This window comes from Grampus griseus (assembly GCF_964374135.1).
Source record: "Grampus griseus genome assembly, chromosome: 3".
In the NCBI taxonomy this organism is placed as follows: domain Eukaryota; kingdom Metazoa; phylum Chordata; class Mammalia; order Artiodactyla; family Delphinidae; genus Grampus; species Grampus griseus.
Window position 1 is genome coordinate 108,658,620 of NC_139019.1, and position 23,081 is coordinate 108,681,700.

The window sequence follows — 23,081 nt, forward strand, 5'->3', positions numbered from 1 at the left end:
TTTGATCTCTAGCACTCCTTTGATTATTTCTTAGAATTTCCATCTCTCTGCTTATATTGCATGTTGTCTACTTTTTCCTATAACTGCCTTAGCACATTAATCATAGTTATTTTACATTTCTGGTCTGATCATTCTAACACTACTGCCACATCTGTCTCTGGCTCTGATGCTTATTCAGCCTCTTTAAACAGTAATTTTTGCCCTTTAGTATGGCTTGTAATTTTTTGCTAAAATGTGGACATGATGTACTGGGTAATAGCAACTGTGGTGAATACGTCTTTAGTAATGCACTGATAAATTGTAGGGATGGAGAAGCATTCTACAGTTCTATGATTAGGTCTCAGTCTTTTATTGAGCCTGTGCCCCTGGACTGCAAACATCACCGGTTCTTCTCAGTTTTTTCCCCCTTGAGTTGAGACAGGATGGCTAGAAAGGACCATCATGTAGTAATCGGGTACTTCCATTCACCCATGTGGAAGGCTAGAGGGAGCTGGAATTGAATAATTTCCTTCCTCCACTTGGAAGTGGAGAGCTGGCTGGAATCAGGTACTTCCCCTCCCCAGGTAGGTTAGGCTCTGATAAAACCCCAGCAAGTTAGGCTATTGTAAAACACTTTCTGTTGAGGGCAGGCTTTGTTAAGAAGAACAGAATATTCTGATGTATTTCAAAATGGTTCCTTTTCCCTTTCCACTACCAGAAGCATGAGGGTATTCTTCTCTGATTTTCACTGTGAGGATCTGGTAGAGTTTCTGGAGGTAAAACTCACAAAAGTGTGGAGGTTTCTCTGATGACTGGGTCCCTCTTGAGTTTTTAACTTTCAGAGTTGTCCACACTGAGCCTTTAGCAATTAATCAATCACACTTTTGGGTTTCCCACCCCAGCACTGGTTCACAGGGAGGTTTCTGTTCATGTGTTTCTGCTCTGGTAAGTCATTATTCTATGTATCCACCTGTCTGTCTTTCCATATTTTGGTGTAGCAGTTGACCATGTGACCTTACTTACTTCTTCGAAAGATCTATAAAGAGATGCTTATTTTTCAGTTTGTTCAGGTTTCTACTTGTTGTTAGGACAGAGTAGTGACTTCTAAGTTCCTTTCATGTTGGACCAGAAACTGGAAGTCTTCCAATTTTTCAAAATTCTTTATAACACTGGACCTCCAAGCAGCACCCAGCATAGTTGGCCACTCTCCCTTTAAGGAGCAAAAGCTCTCCTCCTTTACCTTCTATGATACCATATGCTGTTTATTTTCCCTGTTCTCTCTGCCCACTTTTCCTTTTCCATGTGACTGTAGAGTTTTTCAAGAATTGATCCTGGACCCCCTTTTCTTCCTTACTCTCTAGATACTCTTTCCCAGGTGATTTCACCCATTACCATGAATTTTAAAATATCTATAATATTGTATACTCCTGTTCTGTTTTCCTGACCTGGAAACTTACAGCTAATGGCCCTTCCAACATTTTCATCTTTATGTGCCTTCAGATCTCCTGCCTTTCCTATCACATTATATAGCACCTTTATCCATCAAAGCTGCTTAAGACACAAACCTAGAAGCCTTTATTGACACCTCTCACTCTTTCATCCTCTATGTCCAATCCATAAACTCTATAGGTAAAATTATCTTCAATCCACGCATATTATTCCATCTCTCCTACAAAACATCCTAGTTAAAGCCACCACAATCTCCCACCAAAAACCTTTGCAACTTTCTATTAATGAATCTTCCTGCTGACACTCTTGCCCTCTTTCAATTTGCTCCCCAAAGTATATAGTGACCATACGGTACAGTGGAAAAAGTACAGGTTTTAGATTGAGAAAGACTTGTCACAAGCTCCTCAAGCATATTGGTTAATATCTAAACCTCATTTTTCTCAGCTATAAAATTGCTAAAAAATAAAACAAATGAAAAACTTACCTGATAGGAATGCTATAAAAAACATATAATGAAAAGGATAATAATACTTTACTCTGAGTAGCCACTCAGAGAGTAGCTCCTGTTATATACATAATCAAGTCTGAATTCCTCCCCAAAGACCTCTAGATTCCAGGCCTAATGTACTGATTTTCAGTTCCTTCGTATAGAACACTGTTCTGGCTACAAGGCAAATGTGTTATTTTCACTTTAAATTATTAATAGACATCCAATTTAAGGAAATTGGAAAATTTTAAAGTTTTAATCCTCTTTCATTAACTTTATATAGAGTATATATTCATGCAACAATAATGCAATCTAATTGCTAAGCTCCAAAAATATTTTCCATTATTGGCTTAAATAGCTGAAAAATAATTCCTATAAAAGTGTTGTTTAAAAGAAAATAGTATGTCCCATATTAATGAAATTTATGGTTTATAAGGTTATTCTGCTTCAATACTTGCTTTTTTCTTTGTTTTTTGAGGGGTTGAAGGGTAATTTTTCTCAGCAAGTAAAACTCCACAAGATGCATTATCTATAATAAAAATATACTTTAGTATTTTCATTATTTAACCTGTCATGAACTCTAAGTACAGAAAAGAGAACTCAAATTTGAGGAAAAAATGGATTTTAATGACTATGATTTTGTAATAGTTTTAGAAGAAAAACTTAATGTATGTTGAACAACCTGACTTGCTACAGAAAGGAGAAAGAATTCTTAAAAATACCTTTATCTCAAGAGCTCCAGGTTTCACAGAAGTAAATAAACTGTATATAAAAGATTTACCTTTCAATTAGTAGAGAAAGTTGCATGTGATTAGAATTCTTCATTAATTATCCTTCCATTTCTACTATCCTGTATTTTCACTCTCTCCCTTTCTACTCCAACTTTCCTACCAGCACTTAAAACATACTCAGGCCTCTTTCATCTTACCAAAAACTTTATCTGTACCCCAAAACCTTTCCTGCTACATAGATCCCAATAGCCTTTCAAATCACCTCCTTCTGCAGTCCACTATCCACACTGTATACCTAAAATACAAATCTAATATCATCTGCTTAACACTCTTTAAAGGCTTTCCACTGCCCTCAAGTTAAAACTTAAGCTTCTTAAATTGGCATACAAAATCCTATTTTTATAATCCCTGTATTGCTTACATATTTCCAGCCTCATTGCAGAGATTAAACATAGGATGCCCACTTAAATGTGAAGTTCAGATGAATCACAAATTCTTTTTAGTTTAAGTATTTTCTGTGTAATAGTACAGCCTAGGCAATGTTCATGACATAATTATATTAAAAATTATTTGCTTCTGAATTCTAATTTCACTGGGCATTGTGTATCTTTATTTGCTAAATCTGGTAAACTTTGAGGCTAATCATTCCTCTCATCTTCATCTCCCAATGTAGAGAGAAGCTGTAGGTTTGAGAGTTCTGTAAAAGATAAAATTAGTACTTAGAGACAGAAATGACAAACAGGAAGGTGTTGAGGATGATCCCATGTTTTGGTTTATTAAGCTACATTTGTTGAGACGGAGGACACTGGAGGAGGAAGACTAGGTTAGGTCTTGGTTGTAACAATTCTCAGTCATCAACCCTTGTTTTATTTGATCTCTTGGAATATTTTGTTACAGCTGTTTCTAAATGTTGAAGTGTTCCATTTACATTCTTTTACATGTCTCTTTTCTATTTCTTTTCTCTTCCTAAGTGACTCACCTACTCTAACGGCTTCAAAGCATCTATACCTGACTCTAAATATTTATCTGCAGCCCCAGTCTCTGCCCTGAACTCCGGACTCTGTGTCACAAACTGCTTTCACAACATCTCCAGCTGAAGGTTAAAAATCCTCTTAATGTTTTAATATTTTCTTAAGGTACTCCATAGGTACAGTAATGGGAACAAATCTTATATTTACATGTATTCGTCCATATAATTATCACCCAGATCAAGACATAAAATATTTCCAACACCCCAGAAATTTCCTATATGTTTTTTCCCAGTCAGCAACCCCTTTTTAAAGATTACCACTATTCTAACTTCTGTTAGCCAGAATAAGTCTTGCCTGTTCTTGAACTTTATATATATATATAAAATAAATGAGTATATACCTGTTTGTGTTTCCATTCTTTCATGTAACATTATGTACATGAGCTGACAGATCAAATTTAATATGCATAAACCAAAGACTCTTAATTATTCTCCTAACTTGCTCTGCCCTACGATGTTCCTATCTCAAGAAATGATACCACCATTCATCTAGTTGCTCAAACCAATAATTTAAGAGTCATTCTTGACTTTTCTCTCTTACCCAACAACCAACCTATTCAGGAAATCCTGGCCCATCTGCCTTTAAAATATATTCCAAATCAGACCACTGCTATCACTTTAGTCTCAAACACCATTATCTGACCATTGCAATAGTTTATTTCACAAGGTTTCCTTGCTTCCACTCTTACCCCTTAGTCTATTATCCACATAGTAGCCAGAGTGATAATTCTAAAATATGTACCTGATCATGTCATTCCTCTGCTCTAAGATGCACTTATCAACACATTTAGAAAAAAATCCCTACTCTTTGCGATGGCATATGAGACTACATTATACCACTTGCTCACCGACTACAATTTCAACCATTCATTTTTATTTCCTCATCTTTCTCCAGTCACACTAGCCTCTTTTCTCTTTTTCCAACATGCTAAACACATTCCCATCTCATGGTCTTTTCACTTGTGATGCCCTTATGCCTGGCATGCTCTGCCACCAGATTTTCACATGGCGCACTCTGTCACTTCATTCAAGCTCTGTGTGAATGTCACCTCCTCAGAGAGGCCTATCCTGATTAGCCTGTCTAAAACAGCATCCCTCGTCACACACTCTGTTTTTACCCTTCTTTATTTTCCCTCATTACTCTTATTTTTGATGTTGTGATATATGTATTTGTTTATCTGTTTTTATCTGTTTATTTTCTTTCTTTCTCCACTATAATATAAACTCTGTTAGGGCAAGAAATTTGTCATGTTCCCCAGCAACTAAAACAGTTTGTGTTACACTGTAGGTGCTTAATAAATATTCGTTGAATGAGTGGAATTAACGAATGATGAGATAAGGTGTCTCTGAAACATCCAAGCAGAGATGTCCAGAAGGCAGCTACATATAAGGGTCTTACCTCAGAGGAGAGTCCAGAATGGAAAATTTGGAAGCCCTACCTTCTATAGGACACTTATACGTATCAGGGAGTAGACTGAACAGAAATTAAAATCTAGGAATCAGCCTTTAAGAACTCCCACATTTAATAGCTAATAGCAGTAGATAAGATTGCAAAGAAGACTGAGCAGGAGATGTCTGAGAAGTAATTTCTTGTTTGTTTGTTTCTATTACTAGACTATGAACCCCTGAGGGCAGGAATATAGTCATTTCTTGGTTTCCTAACACTTAGTAAAGAGCCTAACAAACAACTGGAACAAACTTGGATTTGTTGAATTAAGGAATGTGTAAAAAATAACTCTAGAGTAAGATGTAATTTATTTAATTTGAAATTTTAAGTCAATCAACCACATAAAAGTAAGAATACACAAGCATACATAATTACAGAATCAATATTCTGCCTTACTACCAGGCTTTATAAATAATATTTTCCACAGCCAAAATCTGGCAAGAACTAGGTAAAATCATGATTGTTTTTGATACCCTTACCAACTTTCCCTTTCATATCTTTCTTCCTTTGTTCACAAGTTCCTTAATTGTGATCTGTAAAGCAAATCTTCCTTCTAATGCTCACCCTCCAAGGTAGTAGGTGCTACTCTTTCCAAGGATGTGTGCTTTTACAAGTTTAGTTTTTATCACTAGATTCATTTCCCTTAGAACAGAAACCATCTTAAGCATTTTTATACCCACATTTCCTAACATAATACCTGGCATTTTCTAAATGCTCATTAAGACAACCGCTTAAAGTGAAGACAACACCAAAAAAACTCTTTTTTTTCAGTTCATACAAACATTTATATCTATCAGGAGCAAAACAAGCAATTCTTTAAATTTATCCCCAAACAGATGCTATAAAACTTCTTGCAGAAAATAAAGAAAATAGAAATCTGAAATACAATAGATGTTAATAAGGTTGTAAAGGTCTTGCTATGTTTATTCTAATAGTAAACTAAATAATAGAGGGCCAAAAATGCAAGGCACTTTGTTGATTCTTTTATTTTTCAACCATCACACATAACTCCAATGCATCTGTTTACTGATTATCTTCCTCTCCTCCGAATGAAATTTACAAGGTCAGGGAAAATACATCACTCCCTATCGGTATATATAGTAATACCTAGTACAGAATACATACTCAGTAAACGTTTATTAAATGAATTAATGATGGGTGCTGTGGGGATAGTTAAGACCTAACCTCACATATCTTCATTTCTTAAATACAACCACACTAAAAAGCACTCAATTTCCTGGGCTACCAGTTTTCTTAACAAATACTGCAGCACCGTGACAAAAATGAATAGAGGGAGTCAGGGTCAAGATGGTGTACTAGGAGGAAACAAAATTCGCATCTCCTCACAACTAGGGCATCTAGCAGGCACCGGTGGGGGACCACGGACACCTAAGGGGATGGAGGAACCCCCAATGACTGGTGATCTCTCCTTCTGGCTTGTACCCCCACCCCACCCCACCCTTTTTTTTTTCTTTTTTCTGTTGTGGTTTTATTTTACCTTGTTGCAGATGTTTCAATTATAGTTTTATTTTTCCTAATATATTTTTCATCTTTCTAATTTTATTTTGTTTTTTTATTCTTTGATACTGTACTGCTCCTTTTTTTTTCTTCTTATTTTTTTTTTAACCACACCACGAAGCTTGTGGGATCTTGGTTCCCAATCTGGAGGTCAGGCTGAAGCTCCTGTGGTGGGAGTTCCAAGTCAAAACCACTGGACTAACAGAGAAGCTCAGATCCCAGGGAATATCAATCAGAGTGAGGTCTCCCGGAGAACCTCATCTCAACACCAAGACCCAGCTCTATCCAACTGCCTGCAAACTCCAGTTCTGGATGTCTCAGGCCAAACAACCAGTAAGACAGGAATACAGCACCACACATCAAAAAAAAAAAAAAAAAACAAAAATGAAGCAACAAAAAAATATGTTACAGACAAAGGAGCAAGGTAAAAACCTACAAGACCAAACAAATGAAGGCAAAATAGGCAACCTACCTGAAAAAGAATTCGAGTAATGATAGTAAAGATGATCCAAAATCTCAGACACAGAATGGAGAAAATACAAGAAACACTTAACAAGGCTCTAGAAGAACTAAAGAGCAAACAAATAGTGATGAAGAACACAATTAGTGAAATTAAAAATACTCTAGAAGGAATCAATAACAGAATAACTGAGGCAGAAGAACAGATAAGTGAGCTGGAAGATAATATGGTGGAAATAACTGCCAGGGAGCAGAATAAAGACAAGAGAATGAAAAGAATTGAGGACAGTCTCAGAGACCTCTGGGACAACATTAAACGCACCAACATTCGAATTATAGGGGTTCCAGAAGAAGAAGAGAAGAAGAAAGGGACTGAGAAAATATTTGAAGAGATTATACTTGAAAACTTCCCAACATGAGAAAGGAAATAGTTAATCAATTCCAGGAAGCGCAGAGAGTCCCATGCAGGATAAATCCAAGGAGAAACACACCAAGACACATATTAATCAAACTATCAAAAATTAAGTAGAAAGTAAAAATATTAAAAGCAGCAAGGAAAAAGGAACAAATAACATACAAGGGAATCCCCATAAGGTTAACAGCCGATTTTTCAGCAGAAACTCTGCAAGCCATAAGGGAGTGGCAGGACATATTTAAAGTGATGAAAAGGAAAAACATGCAACCAAGATTACTCTACCCAGCAAGGATCTCATTCAGATTTGACAGAGAAATTAAAACCTTTACAGATAAGCAAAAGTTAAGAGAATTCAGCACCACCAAACCAGCTTTACAATAAATGAAGGAACTTCTCTAGGTGGGAAACACAAGAGAAGGAAAAGACCTACAAAAACAAACCCAAAGCAATTAACAAAATGGTAATAGGAACATACATTTCGATAATTACCTTAAGTGCAAATGGATTAAATGCTCCAACCAAAAGACATAGATTGGCTGAATGAATACAAAAACAAGACCAGTATATATGCTGTCTACAAGAGACCCACTTCAGACCTAGGAACACATACAGACTGAAAGTGAGGGGAGGAAAAAGATGTTCCATGCAAATGGAAATTACAAGAAAGCAGGAGTAGCAATTCTCATATCAGACAGAATAGATCTTAAAATAAAGACTATTACAAGAGACAAAGGAGGACACAACATAATGATCAAGGGATCAATCCAAGAAGAAGATATAACAATAGTAAATATTTATGCACCCAACATAGGAGCACCTCAATACATAAGGCAAATGCTAACAGCCATAAAAGGGGAAATCGACAGTAACACAATCATAGTAGGGGACTTTAACACCCCACTTTCACCAATGGACAGATCATCCAAAATGAAAATAAATAAGGAAACACAAGCTTTAAATGATACATTAAACAAGATGGACTTAATTGATATTTATAGGACATTCCATCCAAAAACAACAGAATACACTTTCTTCTCAAGTGCTCATGGAACATTCTCCAGGATACATCATATCTTGGGTCACAAATCAAGCCTTGGTAAATTTAATAAAATTGAAATTGTATCAAGTATCTTTTCCGATCACAACACTATGAGACTACATATCTATTACAGGAAAAAACCTGTAAAAAATACAAACACACGGAGGCTAAACAATACAATACTAAATAAACAAGAGATCACTGAAGAAATCAAAGAGGAAATCAAAAAATACCTAGAAACAAATGACAATGAAAACAGGATGACCCAAAACCTATGGGATGCAGCAAAAGCAGTTCTAAGAGGGAAGTTTAGAGTAATACAATCCTACCTCAAGAAACAAGAAAAATCTCAAACAACCTAACCTTACACCTAAAGCAATTAGAGAAAGAAGAACCAAAAAACCCAAAGTTAGCAGAAGGAAAGAAATGATAAAGATCAGATCAGAAATAAATGAAAAATAAATGAAGGTAACAACAGCAAAGATCAATAAAACTAAAACCTGGTTCTTTAACAAGATAAACAAAATGGATAAAACATTAGCCAGACTCACTAAGAAAAAAAGGGAGAAGACTCAGATCAATAGAATTGGAAATGAAAAAGGAGAAGTAACAACTGAGACTGCAGAAATACAAAGGCTCATGAGAGATTACTACAAGCAACTATATGCCAATAAAATGGAAACCTGGAAGACATGGACAAATTCTTAGAAAAACACAACCTTCCGAGACTGAACCAGGAAGAAATAGAAAATATGAACAGACCAATCACAAGCACTGAAATTGAAACTGTGATTAAAAATCTTCCAACAAACAAAAGCCTAGGACCAGATGGCTTCACGGGCAAATTCTATCAAACATTTAGAGAAGACTTAACACCTATCCTGAAACTCTGCCAAAATATAGCAGAGGGAGGAACATTCCCAAACTCATTCTACGAGGCCACCATTACCCTGATACCAAAACCAGACAAAGGGGCTTCCCTGGTGGCACAGTGGTTGAGAGTCCGCCTGCCGATGCAGGGGACACGGGTTCGTGTCCCTGTCTGGGAAGATCCCACATGCTGCGGAGCGGCTGGGCCCGTGAGCCATGGCAGTTGAGCCTGCGCATCTGGAGCCTGTGCTCCGCAATGGGAGAGGCCACAACAGTGAGAGGCCCATGTACTGCAAAAAAAAAAAAAAAAAAAAAACAAAATACCAGACAAAGATGTCACAAAGAAACCACAGGCCAATATCACTGATGAACCTAGATGCAAAAATCCTCAAAAAAATACTAGCAAACAATCCAACAGCACATTAAAAGGATCATATACCATGATAAGTGGGGTTTATCCCAGGAATGCAAAGATTCTTCAAAATATGCAAATCAATCATTGTGATACAACATATTAACAAACAGAAGGATAAAAACCATATGATCATCTCAATAGATGCAGAAAAAGCTTTTGACAAAATTCAACATCAATTTATGATAAAATCTCTCCAGAAAGTAGGCATAGAGGGAACTTACCTCAACATAATAAAGCCCGTATAAGACAACCCCCCAGCCAACATCGTTCTCAATGGTGAAAAAATGAAACCATTTCCGCTAAGATCAGGAACAAGACAAGGTTGCCCACTCTCACCACTATTATTCAACATAGTTTTGGAAGTTTTAGTCACAGCAATCAGAGAAGAAAAAGAAATAAAAGGAATCCAAATTGGAAAAGAAGAAGTAAAACTGTCACTGTTTGCAGATAACACGATACTATACATAGAGAATCCTAAAGATGCTACCAGAAAAGTACTAGAGCTAATCAATCAATTTGGTAGAGTAGCAGGATACAAAATTAATGTACAGAAATCACTTGCATTCCTATACACTAATGATGAAAAATCTGATAAATTATTGAAACACTCTCATTTACCATTGCAACAAAAAGAATAAAATACCTAGGAATAAACCTACCTAAGGAGAAAAAAGACCTGTATGCAGAAAACTATAAGACACTGATGAAGGAAATTAAAGATGATACAAACAAATGGAGAGATATACCATATTATTGGATTGGAAGAATCAACATTGTGAAAATGACTATACTACCCAAAGCAATCTACAGATTCAGTGCAAGCCCTATCAAACTACCAATGTCATTTTTCACAGAACTAGAACAAAAAAATTGCACAATTTGTATGGAAACACAAAGGACCCCAAATAGCCAAAACAATCTTGAGAAAAAAAAACAGAGCTGGAGGCTTCAGGCTCCCAGACTTCAGATTATACTACAAAGCTACAGTAATCAAGATAGTATGGTACTGGCACAAAAACAGAAATATAGATCAATGGAACAGGACAGAAAGCCCAGAGATAAACCCACGCACATACGATCAGCTTATCTTTGATAAATGAGGCATGAGTATACAATGGAGAAAAGACAGCCTCTTCAATAAGTGGTGCTGGGAAAGCTGGACAGCTGCATGTAAAAGAATGAAATTAGAACACTTCCTAACACCATACACAAAAATAAACTCCAAATGGATTAAAGATGTAAAGATGTAAAATGTAAAATGTAAGGCCACTCTAAAACTCTTAGAGGAAAACATAGGCAGAACACTCTATGACATAAATCACAACAAGATCCTTTTTGACCCACCTCCTAGAGAAATGGAAATAAAAACAAAAATAAACAAAGCTGACCTAATGAAACTTCAAAGCTTTTGCACAGTAAAGGAAACCATAAACATGACTCAAAGGCAACCCTCAGATGGGAGAAAATATTTGCAAACAAAGCAAGTGACAAAGGATTAATCTCAAAATATACAACAGCTCATGTAGCTCAATATCAAAAAAACAAACAACCCAACCCCAAAATGGGCAGAAGACCGAAACAGACATTTCTCCAAAGCAGACATACAGATTGCCAACAAACATATGAAAAGATGCTCAACATCAGTAATCATTAGAGAAATGCAAAACAAAACTACAATGAGGTATCACCTCACACCAGTCAGAATGGCCATCAACAAAAAATCTACAAACAATAAATGCTGGAGAGGGTGTGGAGAAAAGGGAACCCTGTTGCACTGTTGGTGGGAATGTAAATTGATACAGCCACTATGGAGAACAGTATGGAGGTTCCTTAAAAAGCTAAAAATAGAACTACCATATGACCCAGCAATCCCACTACTGGGCATGGACCCTGAGAAAACCATAATTCAGACAGAGTCATGTACCACAATGTTCAGTGCAGCTGTATTTACAATAGCCAGGACATGGAAGCAACCTAAGTGTCCATCAATAGATGAATGGATAAAGAAGATGTGGCACATATATACAATGGAATATTACTCAGCCATAAAAAGAAATGAAATTCAGTTATTTGTAGTGAGGTGGATGGCCCTAGAGTCTGTCCTACACAGTGAAGTAAGTCAGAAAGAGAAAAACAAATACTGTATGCTAACACATATATATGGAATCTAAAAGAAAATGGTTCTAATGAACCTAGGGGCAGGACAGGAATAAAGACACAGACGTAGAGAATGGACTTGAGGAATGGGGAGGGGGAAGGGTAAGCAGGGACGAAGTGAGAGAGTAGCATTGACATATATACACTACCAAAGGTAACATAGATAGCTACTGGGAAGCAGCTGCATGGCACCAGGAGATCAGCTCCGTGATTTGCAACTACCTAGAGGGGTCAGATAAGGAGGGTGGGAGGGAGACGCAAGAGGGAGGGGATGTGGTAATACATGTATGCATATAGCTGATTCAGTTTGTTATACAGCAGAAACTAACACAACACTGTAAAGCAATTATACTCCAATAAAGATGTTAAAAATAAATAGAGGATTATGAAAATGATTAGTTTCATTACTAATTACCTGATTCTGAACTTGCAGTACTCTTTGGTTTTGGAGAAATACTTTGGTCTGCTAACATCATCATGCTAGAATAAGAACAAATTAATGGGATTCTTTTACTCTTTCAGTAACTTTTGAGAATCCTCAAATAATACTTAAAGACATTTTTATGCAATCAATTATCCTATAGAAAAAATAAAGCTAGTTAGGAAAAATGCTAACATATCTATATGAACAAATAGTTTCATAATAAAGGGCAATATACTTATACGTTCATCAGTGTGAGATAGTATGTGTAGAGGACAAAGCATAGTATTTAGAATCAGACAGACGTTGATTTAAAGCTCAGTTCTGCTACTTACACTTCAGTGGCCTTGGGAAAGTTACTTTACCTGTCTTGAGTCTTGATTATCTCATTTATGGAAAAGGAATAGCAATCTTGTTTACCAAGATTCTTTTTTTTTTTTTTAAGAAATGATACCTCATTACCTTTTTAAAGAAAATATTTATTTATTTATTTATTTATTTTGGCTGTGCTGGGTTTTAGTTGTGGCACGCAGGATGTTCTTTCTGGCATGCAGGATCTTTTTTTTTAGTTGCAGCATGTGGACTTCTTAGTTGAGGCATGCCGACTCTTAGTTGCAGCATGACTCTTAGTTGTGGCATACATGTGGGATCTAGTTCCCCAACTAGGTATCAAACCTGGGCCCCCTGTATTGGGAGCGTGGAGTCTTACCCACTGGACCACCTGGGAAGTCCCTTGTTTTCCAGGATTCTTGTGGTAAGGATCTCAAGTAACATTAGAAATAATACTTAAAAAAATTAATACTCTGTTCTATTTTATACTTTCACAAATGAGACTGACCCCAATCTTATCGAAATGTGTAAAAGAGGATTAGCTATTACAAGAGGAGTACAAAAGAATCAAACCCTCAGCCTTTGACCACCAAAGTGGAATTTCTGAATCCCCAGCAAGACAGTGGAGTTGAAAACTGAATGTGAGAAAATGATTTTTAAATTCCTATTACTGCTTTAGTGAAAAGTTGAACTCAGTATGCAAACAAGTATTTTATTCCTTCATATTTCCTCTTTAAATTCATCCTGTTAAAAACTATAATTCAAGCCTGGAAATGGAAACAATCTAAGTGCCCATCATCAGATGAATGGATAAAGAAGATGTGGCACATATATACAATGGAATATTACTCAGCCATAAAAAGAAACGAAATTGAGCTATTTGTAATGAGGTGGATAGACCTAGAGTCTGTCATACAGAGTGAAGTCAGAAAGAAAAAGACAAATACCGTATGCTAACACATATATATGGAATTTAAGAAGAAAAAAAAATGTCATGAAGAACCTAGGGGTAAGACAGGAATAAAGACACAGACCTACTGGAGAACGGGCTTGAGGATATGGGGAGGGGGAAGGGTGAGCTGTGACAGGGCGAAGAGAGTCATGGACATATACACACTAACAAACGTAAGGTAGATAGCTAGTGGGAAGCAGCCGCTTGGCACAGGGATATCGGCTCGGTGCTTTGTGACCGCCTGGAGGGGTGGGATAGGGAGGGTGGGAGGGAGGGAGACGCAAGAGGGAAGAGATATGGGAACATATGTATAACTGATTCACTTTGTTATAAAGCAGAAACTAACACACCATTGTAAAGCAATTATACCCCAATAAAGATGTTAAAAAAAAAACCAAAAACTATAATTCAGAAAGACACATACACCCCCATGTTCATAGTAGCACTATTCACAATAGCCAAGACATGGAAACAACCTAAATGTCCATCAGTAGATGAATGAATAAAGAAGATGTGGTACATATATACAATGGAATACTACTCAGTCATAAAAAAGAACAAAATAATGCTATTTGCAGCAACATGCATGCAACTAGAGATTATCATACTAAGTGAAATAAGTCAGAAACAGAAAGACAAATACCATACTATATCACTTATACATGGAATCTAAAATATGACACAAATGAACCTATCTATGAAACAGAAACAGAATGACAGACATAGAGAACAGACTGGTGGTTGCCAAAGGGGAGAGGATTGGGGGAGGGATGGAGTGGGAGGTTGGAGTTAGCAGATGTAAGCTTTTATATATAGAATTTATAAACAACAAGGTCCTACCGTATAGCACAGAGAACTATATTCAATATCCTATAAAAAACCACAATGGAAAAGAATATTTTAAAAAGAATGTATATATATGTATAACGGAATCACTTTGCTGCACAGCAGAAATTAACACAGCATTGTAAATAAACTATACTTCAATAAAAAATATTGGAAAAAGGAATCAGATACAAAAAAATAAATTCATCCTGTCAAAATAGTACTTTCTTGCCCCTTTCAGGTGTATTCTGTTGCTTTTGTGGTATTCTCTGGCCTATAAGTAGTCATTTTTATTTTATTTTATTTTATTTTATTTATTTATTTTTTGCGGTACGCGGGCCTCTCACTGTTGTGGCCTCTCCCGTTGCGGAGCACAGGCTCCGGACGCGCAGGCTCAGCAGCCACGGCCCACGGGCCCAGCCGCTCCACGGCATGTGGGATCCTCCCGGACCGGGGCACGAACCCGTGTCCCCTACATCGGCAGGCGGACTCTCAACCACTGCGCCACCAGGGAAGCCCAATAGACATTTTCAGGTAATAAAAAGCCCAGCATAATATCACAACACTAAACTCTTATTATCCAACTTAAACCTCTTCCTTTTCCCAACTGAGGTCTGATTTAGACTCATAGCCTGCAGTGAGGAAAGCAACCATCACTGTTTTTTTCCTCTATTTCTTGCTCTTTTTCCTTCCCCATTTGTTAACTACTCTTTAGGATCCTTTGGCATTGGAGTAGCAGGAAGGAACTGTAGGAAAGGTCTTTCTTAACTGATACTATTCTAATATGTCCTTGGTGCCCTTTGGGCATGACAGATAACCAAATGCTGACTCTTTCAAACCTGAAGTAGTTTTTTTAAAATAAATTTATTTATTTTATTTTTGGCTGCGTTGGGTCTTTGTTGCTGTGCACGGGCTTTCTCTAGTTGCAGCGAGTGGGGCCTACTTGCAGTGCGTGGGCCTCTCACTGTGGTGGCTTCTCTTGTTGCAGAGCACGGGCTCTAGGTGCGCAGGCTTCAGTAGCTGTGGCTTGCAGGCTCTAGAGCGCGGGCTCAGTAATTGTGGCGCATGGGCCTAGTTGCTCCGCGGCATGGGGGATCTTCCTGGACCAGGGCTCGAACCTGTGTCCCCTGCATTGGCAGGCGGATTCTTAACCACTGCGCCACCAGGGAAGCCCAAACCTGAAGTATTTTGAAGGGTTCAGTGATAAGATTTCCCTATCTCTGGGGCTGTCTCACTTGCTCTTTATGATGTCCTCAGCTTTTCAATTTGATGGTAAAATTTCCAGTCTCTTTCAGTCAAGTTTATTTTGTCCTTTCCAGGAAGTCGTATTTGGCATGATCCCTTTTTCAAGATGATCCCTTCTGTGGGATCTATGTCTGACGTCTGGGCAATATGCACAAATCTTTGCTGTGCCAAACTCTGAAAGTATTTCTAGTGTCCTCTTTATCAGCCATTCCAAAGCATCTAACAGACTTTCTTGCTTTTAGCTTTACCAGGTGTGAGTCAGAAACCAAATTCCAGGGAACATACGTTGAACTTTCCAAATGGATCTCTGGGAGCTTCTCTCTTGTGTTGAGGTGAGGGAGAAGTTTTCTCCTCTCCTTGCATATGACATCAATAACTCTTATCAAAGAAACATTCTTGATCATTTCATCCTCTCAGTGCATTCTTTGTCTTTTCTTAAATAGCTTAGAGATTGGTGATGGTCTAATGTTGAAAGAATTAGGTTTTGATCTCACTTATTACAAATTCTACATAGATGGTTCTACACAGAATAGGGGATGGGGTAATTGTCATTTTTATTTTGTTCTCATCTATTAAGGTCAAACTCTAAGACTACATGAAAGCACATTTAACATCCTGCTACATTCCTCAAGGTCCTATTAACATATATAGATTAAGGCTTGTAGACAGAACCACAGAGTTTTACATGAATTACAGAGTTTTACTGTAAGAACTCATGTGACCTAAGATAGATCCCCCCTCTATGCCTTCCAGCCTAAAGGTTTATTGGAAAGATAAAGGGGACACAGGCTTAGGAAACAAGCAGTTAGACAATGGGGACTGACTTCTCTCCTTCAAGCCCAAAATCTGGAGGTGGGGGTAATAGGTGTGATGATGACATTAGAAGAGGTGAAGAGAAAGCCCAAAGTAGAGGGCATGTGCCAAACTCCCTGTTTAGAACTCTAGGAGAAAACATCCACACAAGGAGGAAACTCAACATAAAAATAAGAGCTTGGGATACTCAGGCAGAGAGGAGGCCTCAGCCCTCCTAAGAGTCCCTTAATTCCTGTATACTGTAAACTAGTTCTCAAGGTTCCACATACCAAAGGCAATGCAGAGAAGGTGGTCAAATTTAGAACCAAAACACCCGGCATAGGGCTGTTGTGTCTAGGTGAGTTTACCACGAAGGTTGTAGAAAGGCAACTAAGTCAAAGTCTGGATGGAGGACTTCAATGAGACTTAAGGGGTTTGGGGTGGCAATAAAAGCTAAGGTGAGGAAAAATCAGCAATGGAGGACTTCAGACCCAAAATACAGCTGTAAGTTCATCAATGACTTTATCAGTAGAGTCCAGCCCAGGTATGAACTAGTCTTGAAACCTGCAGCACAAATCAGTAAAAATTCAGAGACAACTTGTGGATCCCAGACACCCTCAAGACCCAACTTCACCCCTCCCCCACCTCTGGCCTATACACCTATATTTAGGGTGACGATTTGTCCAAACTGGGACCTTTCTGAGAGTAAAAGGAAGCTCTATAAAAGATTATGTGAGAACAGCAGGCACACACTGGGACTGTCCCAGGCAAATCAAGAGGTATGATCATCCTCAGGAATATGGAGTGGGAGAAAATATGAAAGACTCAGCTTTTACCCAAAAGAGACTTTTACCTGGAAGTAACTGGATGGCATTAATAACTTTAACTCATCATTTCCCTGCTAAACAGGGGAGAAAGGTGATCAAAGCCCGTGAGAAGTTTAGATCAGTTATTTAAAAAAATAAATCAACAAAGCTATATTTTCTTAATAATTTAGCCTTAGAATTTTCGCTGTTGTTCACCAAGGAAGAATAATTCACCCAAGAATAACAGTCATTGATTTTCTTTTCTTCAGAAATTTCTCATCATTTAGATGCAAGCATAACTATAAGGAGCCTATCACACTAAAACTATTCTTTTCTCACTCTACACACTTTCCCAAGAGAACAACTATGCTTTCAGCCCAGAACCTTTCCCTTGCTTTCCAGGCTGGGATATACAAATGCCTGCTAGATATCTCCACTTCAAAGTGCTGTAGGTATTTCAGTGTTTTCCAGACCTGTCACTCCAACTCACTCTTGCTTTTCTATTTGTGTTCCTTCACGTAGTGAATGAGTCATCATTCATCCTGTTTCCTAAGTCAGAGGGCTGAGGGTCATCATGGACTCCATCTTCCTCTCTTAACCATCCAATCATTAACAACAGTTGATTATCACTCTTGAATTGTTCTCAAGTTTTCCTTCTAAGCAATCCTTGCCACTAAAGTTCAGGTCCTAATCATGCCTCACTTGGAATGCCACAATAGTCATCCCTTCAATCTAATCATTCCTAATCCATCTTCTTCTTTGCTGCAAGAGTGATTGCACAAGACAGAAATATGATGCATATGTTTGTGAAGAGGTAGGATGATTGGCAAGAATTTTGTTTGGGTAATTAAAAATTCCACAGAAATTTTTGCTCAGCAGTTTATCAGTCCTTGCCCCCACACACTCAGCAACACAAAGTACCAATACTATAGATCCTCATCAAAGAAGACCACATTGTACTGTCTACCATTTAATTCTGGTAAAAAAAAAATCTGGTTATATCTATATCGCCTATTAAAAATCATATCTCCTTGGTTTGCTTGGTCCTAACTTTGTCTTTTTTAACAGATTTATTGATATAATTCACATACCATATAATTTACAAATTTAGAGTGTGTAATTCAATGTTTTTTAGTATATTCAGAGAGTTGTGCAACCACCATCACAGTCAATTTTAGAACATTTTCATCACCCCAGAAAGAAACCCTGTACCCACTAGCAGTCAATTCTCATTTCTTCCCAAACCCCCCCAGTCTTAGGCAATCATTAATCTGCTTTCTGTCTCTATAGATTTGTCTATTCTTGCTATCTTATATGAATGAAACCATAAAATATGTGGTCTTGTATGACTGGCTTCTTTCAGTTAGCATAATATTTACAGGGTTCATCCATGTTTAGTGCATATCAGAATTTCACTTCTTTTTGCTGTTGAATAACATCCCATTACAGATAGACCATATTTTATTTATCTATTCATCAGCAGATGGATATTTGGATTGTTTCTACTTTTTGGCTGTTATGAATAAACTTGCTGTGAACATTCATGTACAAGTTTTTGTGTACACATAGTTTTCATTTCTCTTAGGTATGCAAAACTAGGACTGAATTGCTGGGTCACATTTGAAGGAGCTGTCAAACTATTTTCTAAAGCACCTTCGCTATTTAAAATTCTCATCAGCCATGTATGAGAGTTCCAACTTCTCCACATCCAAGACAATACTTGTTATCTGTCTCTTTGATTATAACCATCCGAGTGGGTGTGAAGTGGTATCTCAATGAAGTTGATTTGCATTTCCCGAATGGATAATGATATTAAGTATCTTTTCATGTGCTTATTGGCCATTTGTTTATCTTCTATGGAGAAATGCCTGTTCAGATGCTTTGTCCATTTTTTTTTTTTTTTTTTTTTTTTTTGCAGTACGTGGGTCTCTCACTGTTGTGGCCTCTCCCGTTGCGGAGCACAGGCTCCGGACGCGCAGGCTCAGCGGCCATGGTTCATGGGCCTAGTCGCTCCGCGGCATGTGGGATCTTCCCGGACAGGGGCACGAACCCATGTCCCCTGCATTGGCAGGCGGACTCTCAACCACTGCACCACCAGGGAAGCCCTCTTTGTCCATTTTTAAATCAGGTTATTTGTCCTTTTATTGTTGAGTTATAAGAGTTCTTTACATACTCTGCATACAATTCCCTTATTAGATATATGATTTGCAAATATTTTCTCCCATTGTGTATACTGTCTTTTCACTTTCGTGATGGTGTCTCCTGACTTTGTTTTTAAACTTGTATGAATTTTGTGTAAGTTCTTTCAACCTTTGAAGATTAGGTGTTAAAAAAAATCATTATATTTTCAGTCCTACTGAAAAGCTTTCATAGGCTCTCATCATATTCAGGAAAAATAAAAATACCAGCTCTTAAGGTATTCATGATCCAGAATGTGATCACCTCCTTGAACGTCTCTCTCACATACCTTACCCTTCAGTCTATATGCCCTAAGCCAAACTCATCTGCCCCTGGTAATACATTTCTCCTCAGTCTTCCCCATCTTAATAAATGGCAACTCCACCCTTCCAGTTGCTCAAGCTAAAACCATGGTGTTAGCCTTGACTACTTTCATACTTCACCACTCAGTCCTTCAGTGGATCCTCTTAGTTCTGCTTTCAAAATATATCCAAAATCCTACTTCTCACTATCTCCCCTCTTGCCACTCTGGTCCATACTCCAATATTTCTTGCCCATATTAGGGCAGTAGTCTCCTAACTATAATTTCCCTAATTCCTTGCCTCATCATAGTCTATTCTCAACACAGCAGCTAGCATGATTCTTTTAAAACATAAGTCATATCATATCATCCTTCTAAATCCTTCAAAGACCTTCCAATTCACTTATATTTGACTAAAGTGCCTTATATGATCTGGCCTCTTGATTCTTCTCTCACTTTATCTCTTACCTCACTCCTCCTCCCTCACCTCACACCAGGAGCCCAGGCCTTCTTGCCTCGGGGCATGGCTCCAGCTATTCCCTCTACCTGGAATGCTCCTTTCTCCAATGAGTTACACAGCTTGCTCTGTCTCCTTCTTTAGGTCTCTGCTCAAATGCTGCCTTTTCAATGGTGAGTCTCGGACCACACCACTTAAAAGAGCAAATCTCTATCCCAATACTCCCTAGTCCCCTATTTTGTTTTATTTTTCTCCATAGCATTCATTACCATATAGCATGGTATAAATTTACTTGCTTATTTATTTATTGTCCATCTCCTCCAACTAGAATGTGGACTCAAAGAAGGCAGAGATTTTGTTTTTAATCAATTTTGTTCACTACAGCAATTAGATAGATAGACAGACAGATGGATAGTTAGTAAATATACCTCCAGCAATCAGAACAGTTCTGGTATACAGTGAGTCCTCAACAAACACTGAATAAACAAACATCTGAATTTGTGGGTTACCAATCATACTTGCTATATAACTATTAGTACACAAAGTTTTAAAAGCACAACAACTTTTAAAATGTTAGTTCTTACACTTTCCTATGGCATTTCTGATAGTCTTCTGAAGAGGTACCTAAGAAAGGGAAAAAAACAATCTATTAGAAATATAATTCAGGGGAGGGTAACCAAGATGGCAGAATAGAAGAATGTGGAACTCACCTCCCACAGCAAACACATCAAAAATACATATACATGTAGAACAATTCTCATGGAAAACTAACTGGAAACTGGCAGAAAAAACTCCTATACAACCAAAGCTGTGAGACAGATCTCCACATAACCAGGTGAGATGGAAGAAAACGGCACTGGGTCAGGACTTGTGCCCCTGGGAGAGATCTGTAAGGAAGAAAAGGTCCACATGGGTGGACCCTCGTCCTGGGGAGCAAGCAAGTCAAGCCCAACCTGGACATCACAGTCCTTGGGTCCTGTGCACAGGAGACAAGCACCCTGGCCTGCTGGGAAATCTGCTGAGACAGACAGAAGGGCTGAAAAAGCCTAGACTCTACCTTAAGGAGTACACACATTCTGGCTTGCTAACAATCAGGGCAAAGAGAACCTCATGTCACTTCTCAACCCAAAGGGGCAAGTACCCCAGCCCCACTCACTCCACACTATAGCCTGGTGTAGGTTCTGGGCAAAGACTTGATCTAGCTACCCAGAGACAGACCAGGGTGCCTGGGGTGTGATCCGGGTTGAGCTGTGGTGGGTACTGTCAGCGTGCGCATAGGGTGGCATCAAAAGAGTGTGCAGTGGTTAAGCCCTGAACTTCGAGCACATAGGCCCTGGGAGAGGGCTCCATCTAGCTATGCAGAGACCACCAAGAGGGCCTGGAATGTGATCTGGGTGGAGCTGTGGAGGCCATTGTCAGCACGCTCAGGAATACACGGTGGTTCGGCTCCCAGTGAGAGTGCCCTGGCTCCACCAATTCCACACCACACCTTAGTGGTAGATCTGGAGCAGGCAGGTCTTGGGAGAGGTCTGCTACAGAGGCAGCCCAGATCTCAGGAGGAAGCACAGCCACCTCAGTTCCTATATCCACAATGCCCTGACCGCCAGCCACAGCCTATGTCACACCAGAGCCTTGCACTATATCTGGGACAAATACAACAGAGAAAGGGACGCGAACTTAAGCAGCTGCTGAGCAGAATCACAGATGCCTACACAGGTGGCACACAGGTCCTCTGTGACTGAACAAGCCTCACTTGCTTTGGGACAGGGGACAGACTCAAGGGCAACAGAGCCTGATCAGACCCAACCCTCAGAGCTTCTAATCCAACAACTGGGGAGCAGACCTGCCTCTGACAAAGTGGTGACAGCCACTGGGCAGAGAGGAAGCCCTGCCTCACATTCTGCATAGGCTCTAGATACTCTAGCATGAACCACACCCCCTATCAAGGGGATAACAGCCAGAAAAACCTGAGGAAGGACATGGCTGGGGTCTATACCAAAACCAGCCTTTGCACCAAAACATGGGACACACACAGCCTGCACCAGGATGCTCCCACATAAAAACACCCTTTCAAGACCATAGTAGATAACTGTTTCTCTTAAATTAATAGAGACAAAGTTAAGTAAAATGAAAAGTCAGAGGAACTATTCCGAATTAAAAGAACAACGATCCTCTGTAAGAAAAAAACAATGAAACTGAGCTCACCAGTCTACTAGACCTTGAACTCAAAAAGGTGGTAATAAAAAGGCTAACATAATTAAGAAAGATTATTGATAAAAATGCAGATCACTGTAACAAGGAACTAGAAATTATAAAAATGAACCAATCAAAAGTGGACAATTCAATTACCAAGATAAAAGCCAATCTAGAAGCAATGAATAGCAAACTAAATGACACAGTAGAACAAATAAGTGATCTGGAAGATAGAATAATAGAAATCACCCAATCAGAACAGCAGATAAGCAACAGGGGTGCGGAGGGCAAAGCGGAGAGATTCCCGCACAGAGGATCGGTGCCAACAGGCACTGACCAGCCCTAGAAGCTTGTCTGCTTACCCGCTGGGGTGGGCGGGGGCTGGGAGCTGAGTCAGGCTACGGTCAGAGCACAGGGAGAGGACTGGGGCGCAGGGAGAGGACTGGGGCGTGAACACAGCCTGAAGGGGTTAGTGCACCACAGGTAGCCGGGAGGGAGTCTGGGAAAAAGTCTGCACCTGCCGAAGAGGCAAGAGACTTTTTCTTCCCTCTTTGTTTCCTGGTGCGTGAGGAGAGGGGATTAAGA

At 38.7% G+C, this 23,081-nt stretch overlaps 1 protein-coding gene across 1 annotated transcript in view; it reads right to left on the reverse strand.

Annotated features, from left to right (window-relative positions):
• MEIKIN (meiotic kinetochore factor) overlaps positions 1–23,081 on the reverse strand; it is a gene marked incomplete at both ends in the record, with an annotated part of 141,700 nt that overhangs the window by 93,251 nt on the left and 25,368 nt on the right. Inside the window, 3 exons of the mRNA XM_082650317.1 lie at positions 2,374–2,444; positions 12,412–12,476; positions 20,888–20,927. Of these exons, the coding sequence (XP_082506443.1) occupies positions 2,374–2,444; positions 12,412–12,476; positions 20,888–20,927 (176 nt within the window). The remainder of the gene's footprint in view (positions 1–2,373; positions 2,445–12,411; positions 12,477–20,887; positions 20,928–23,081) is intronic.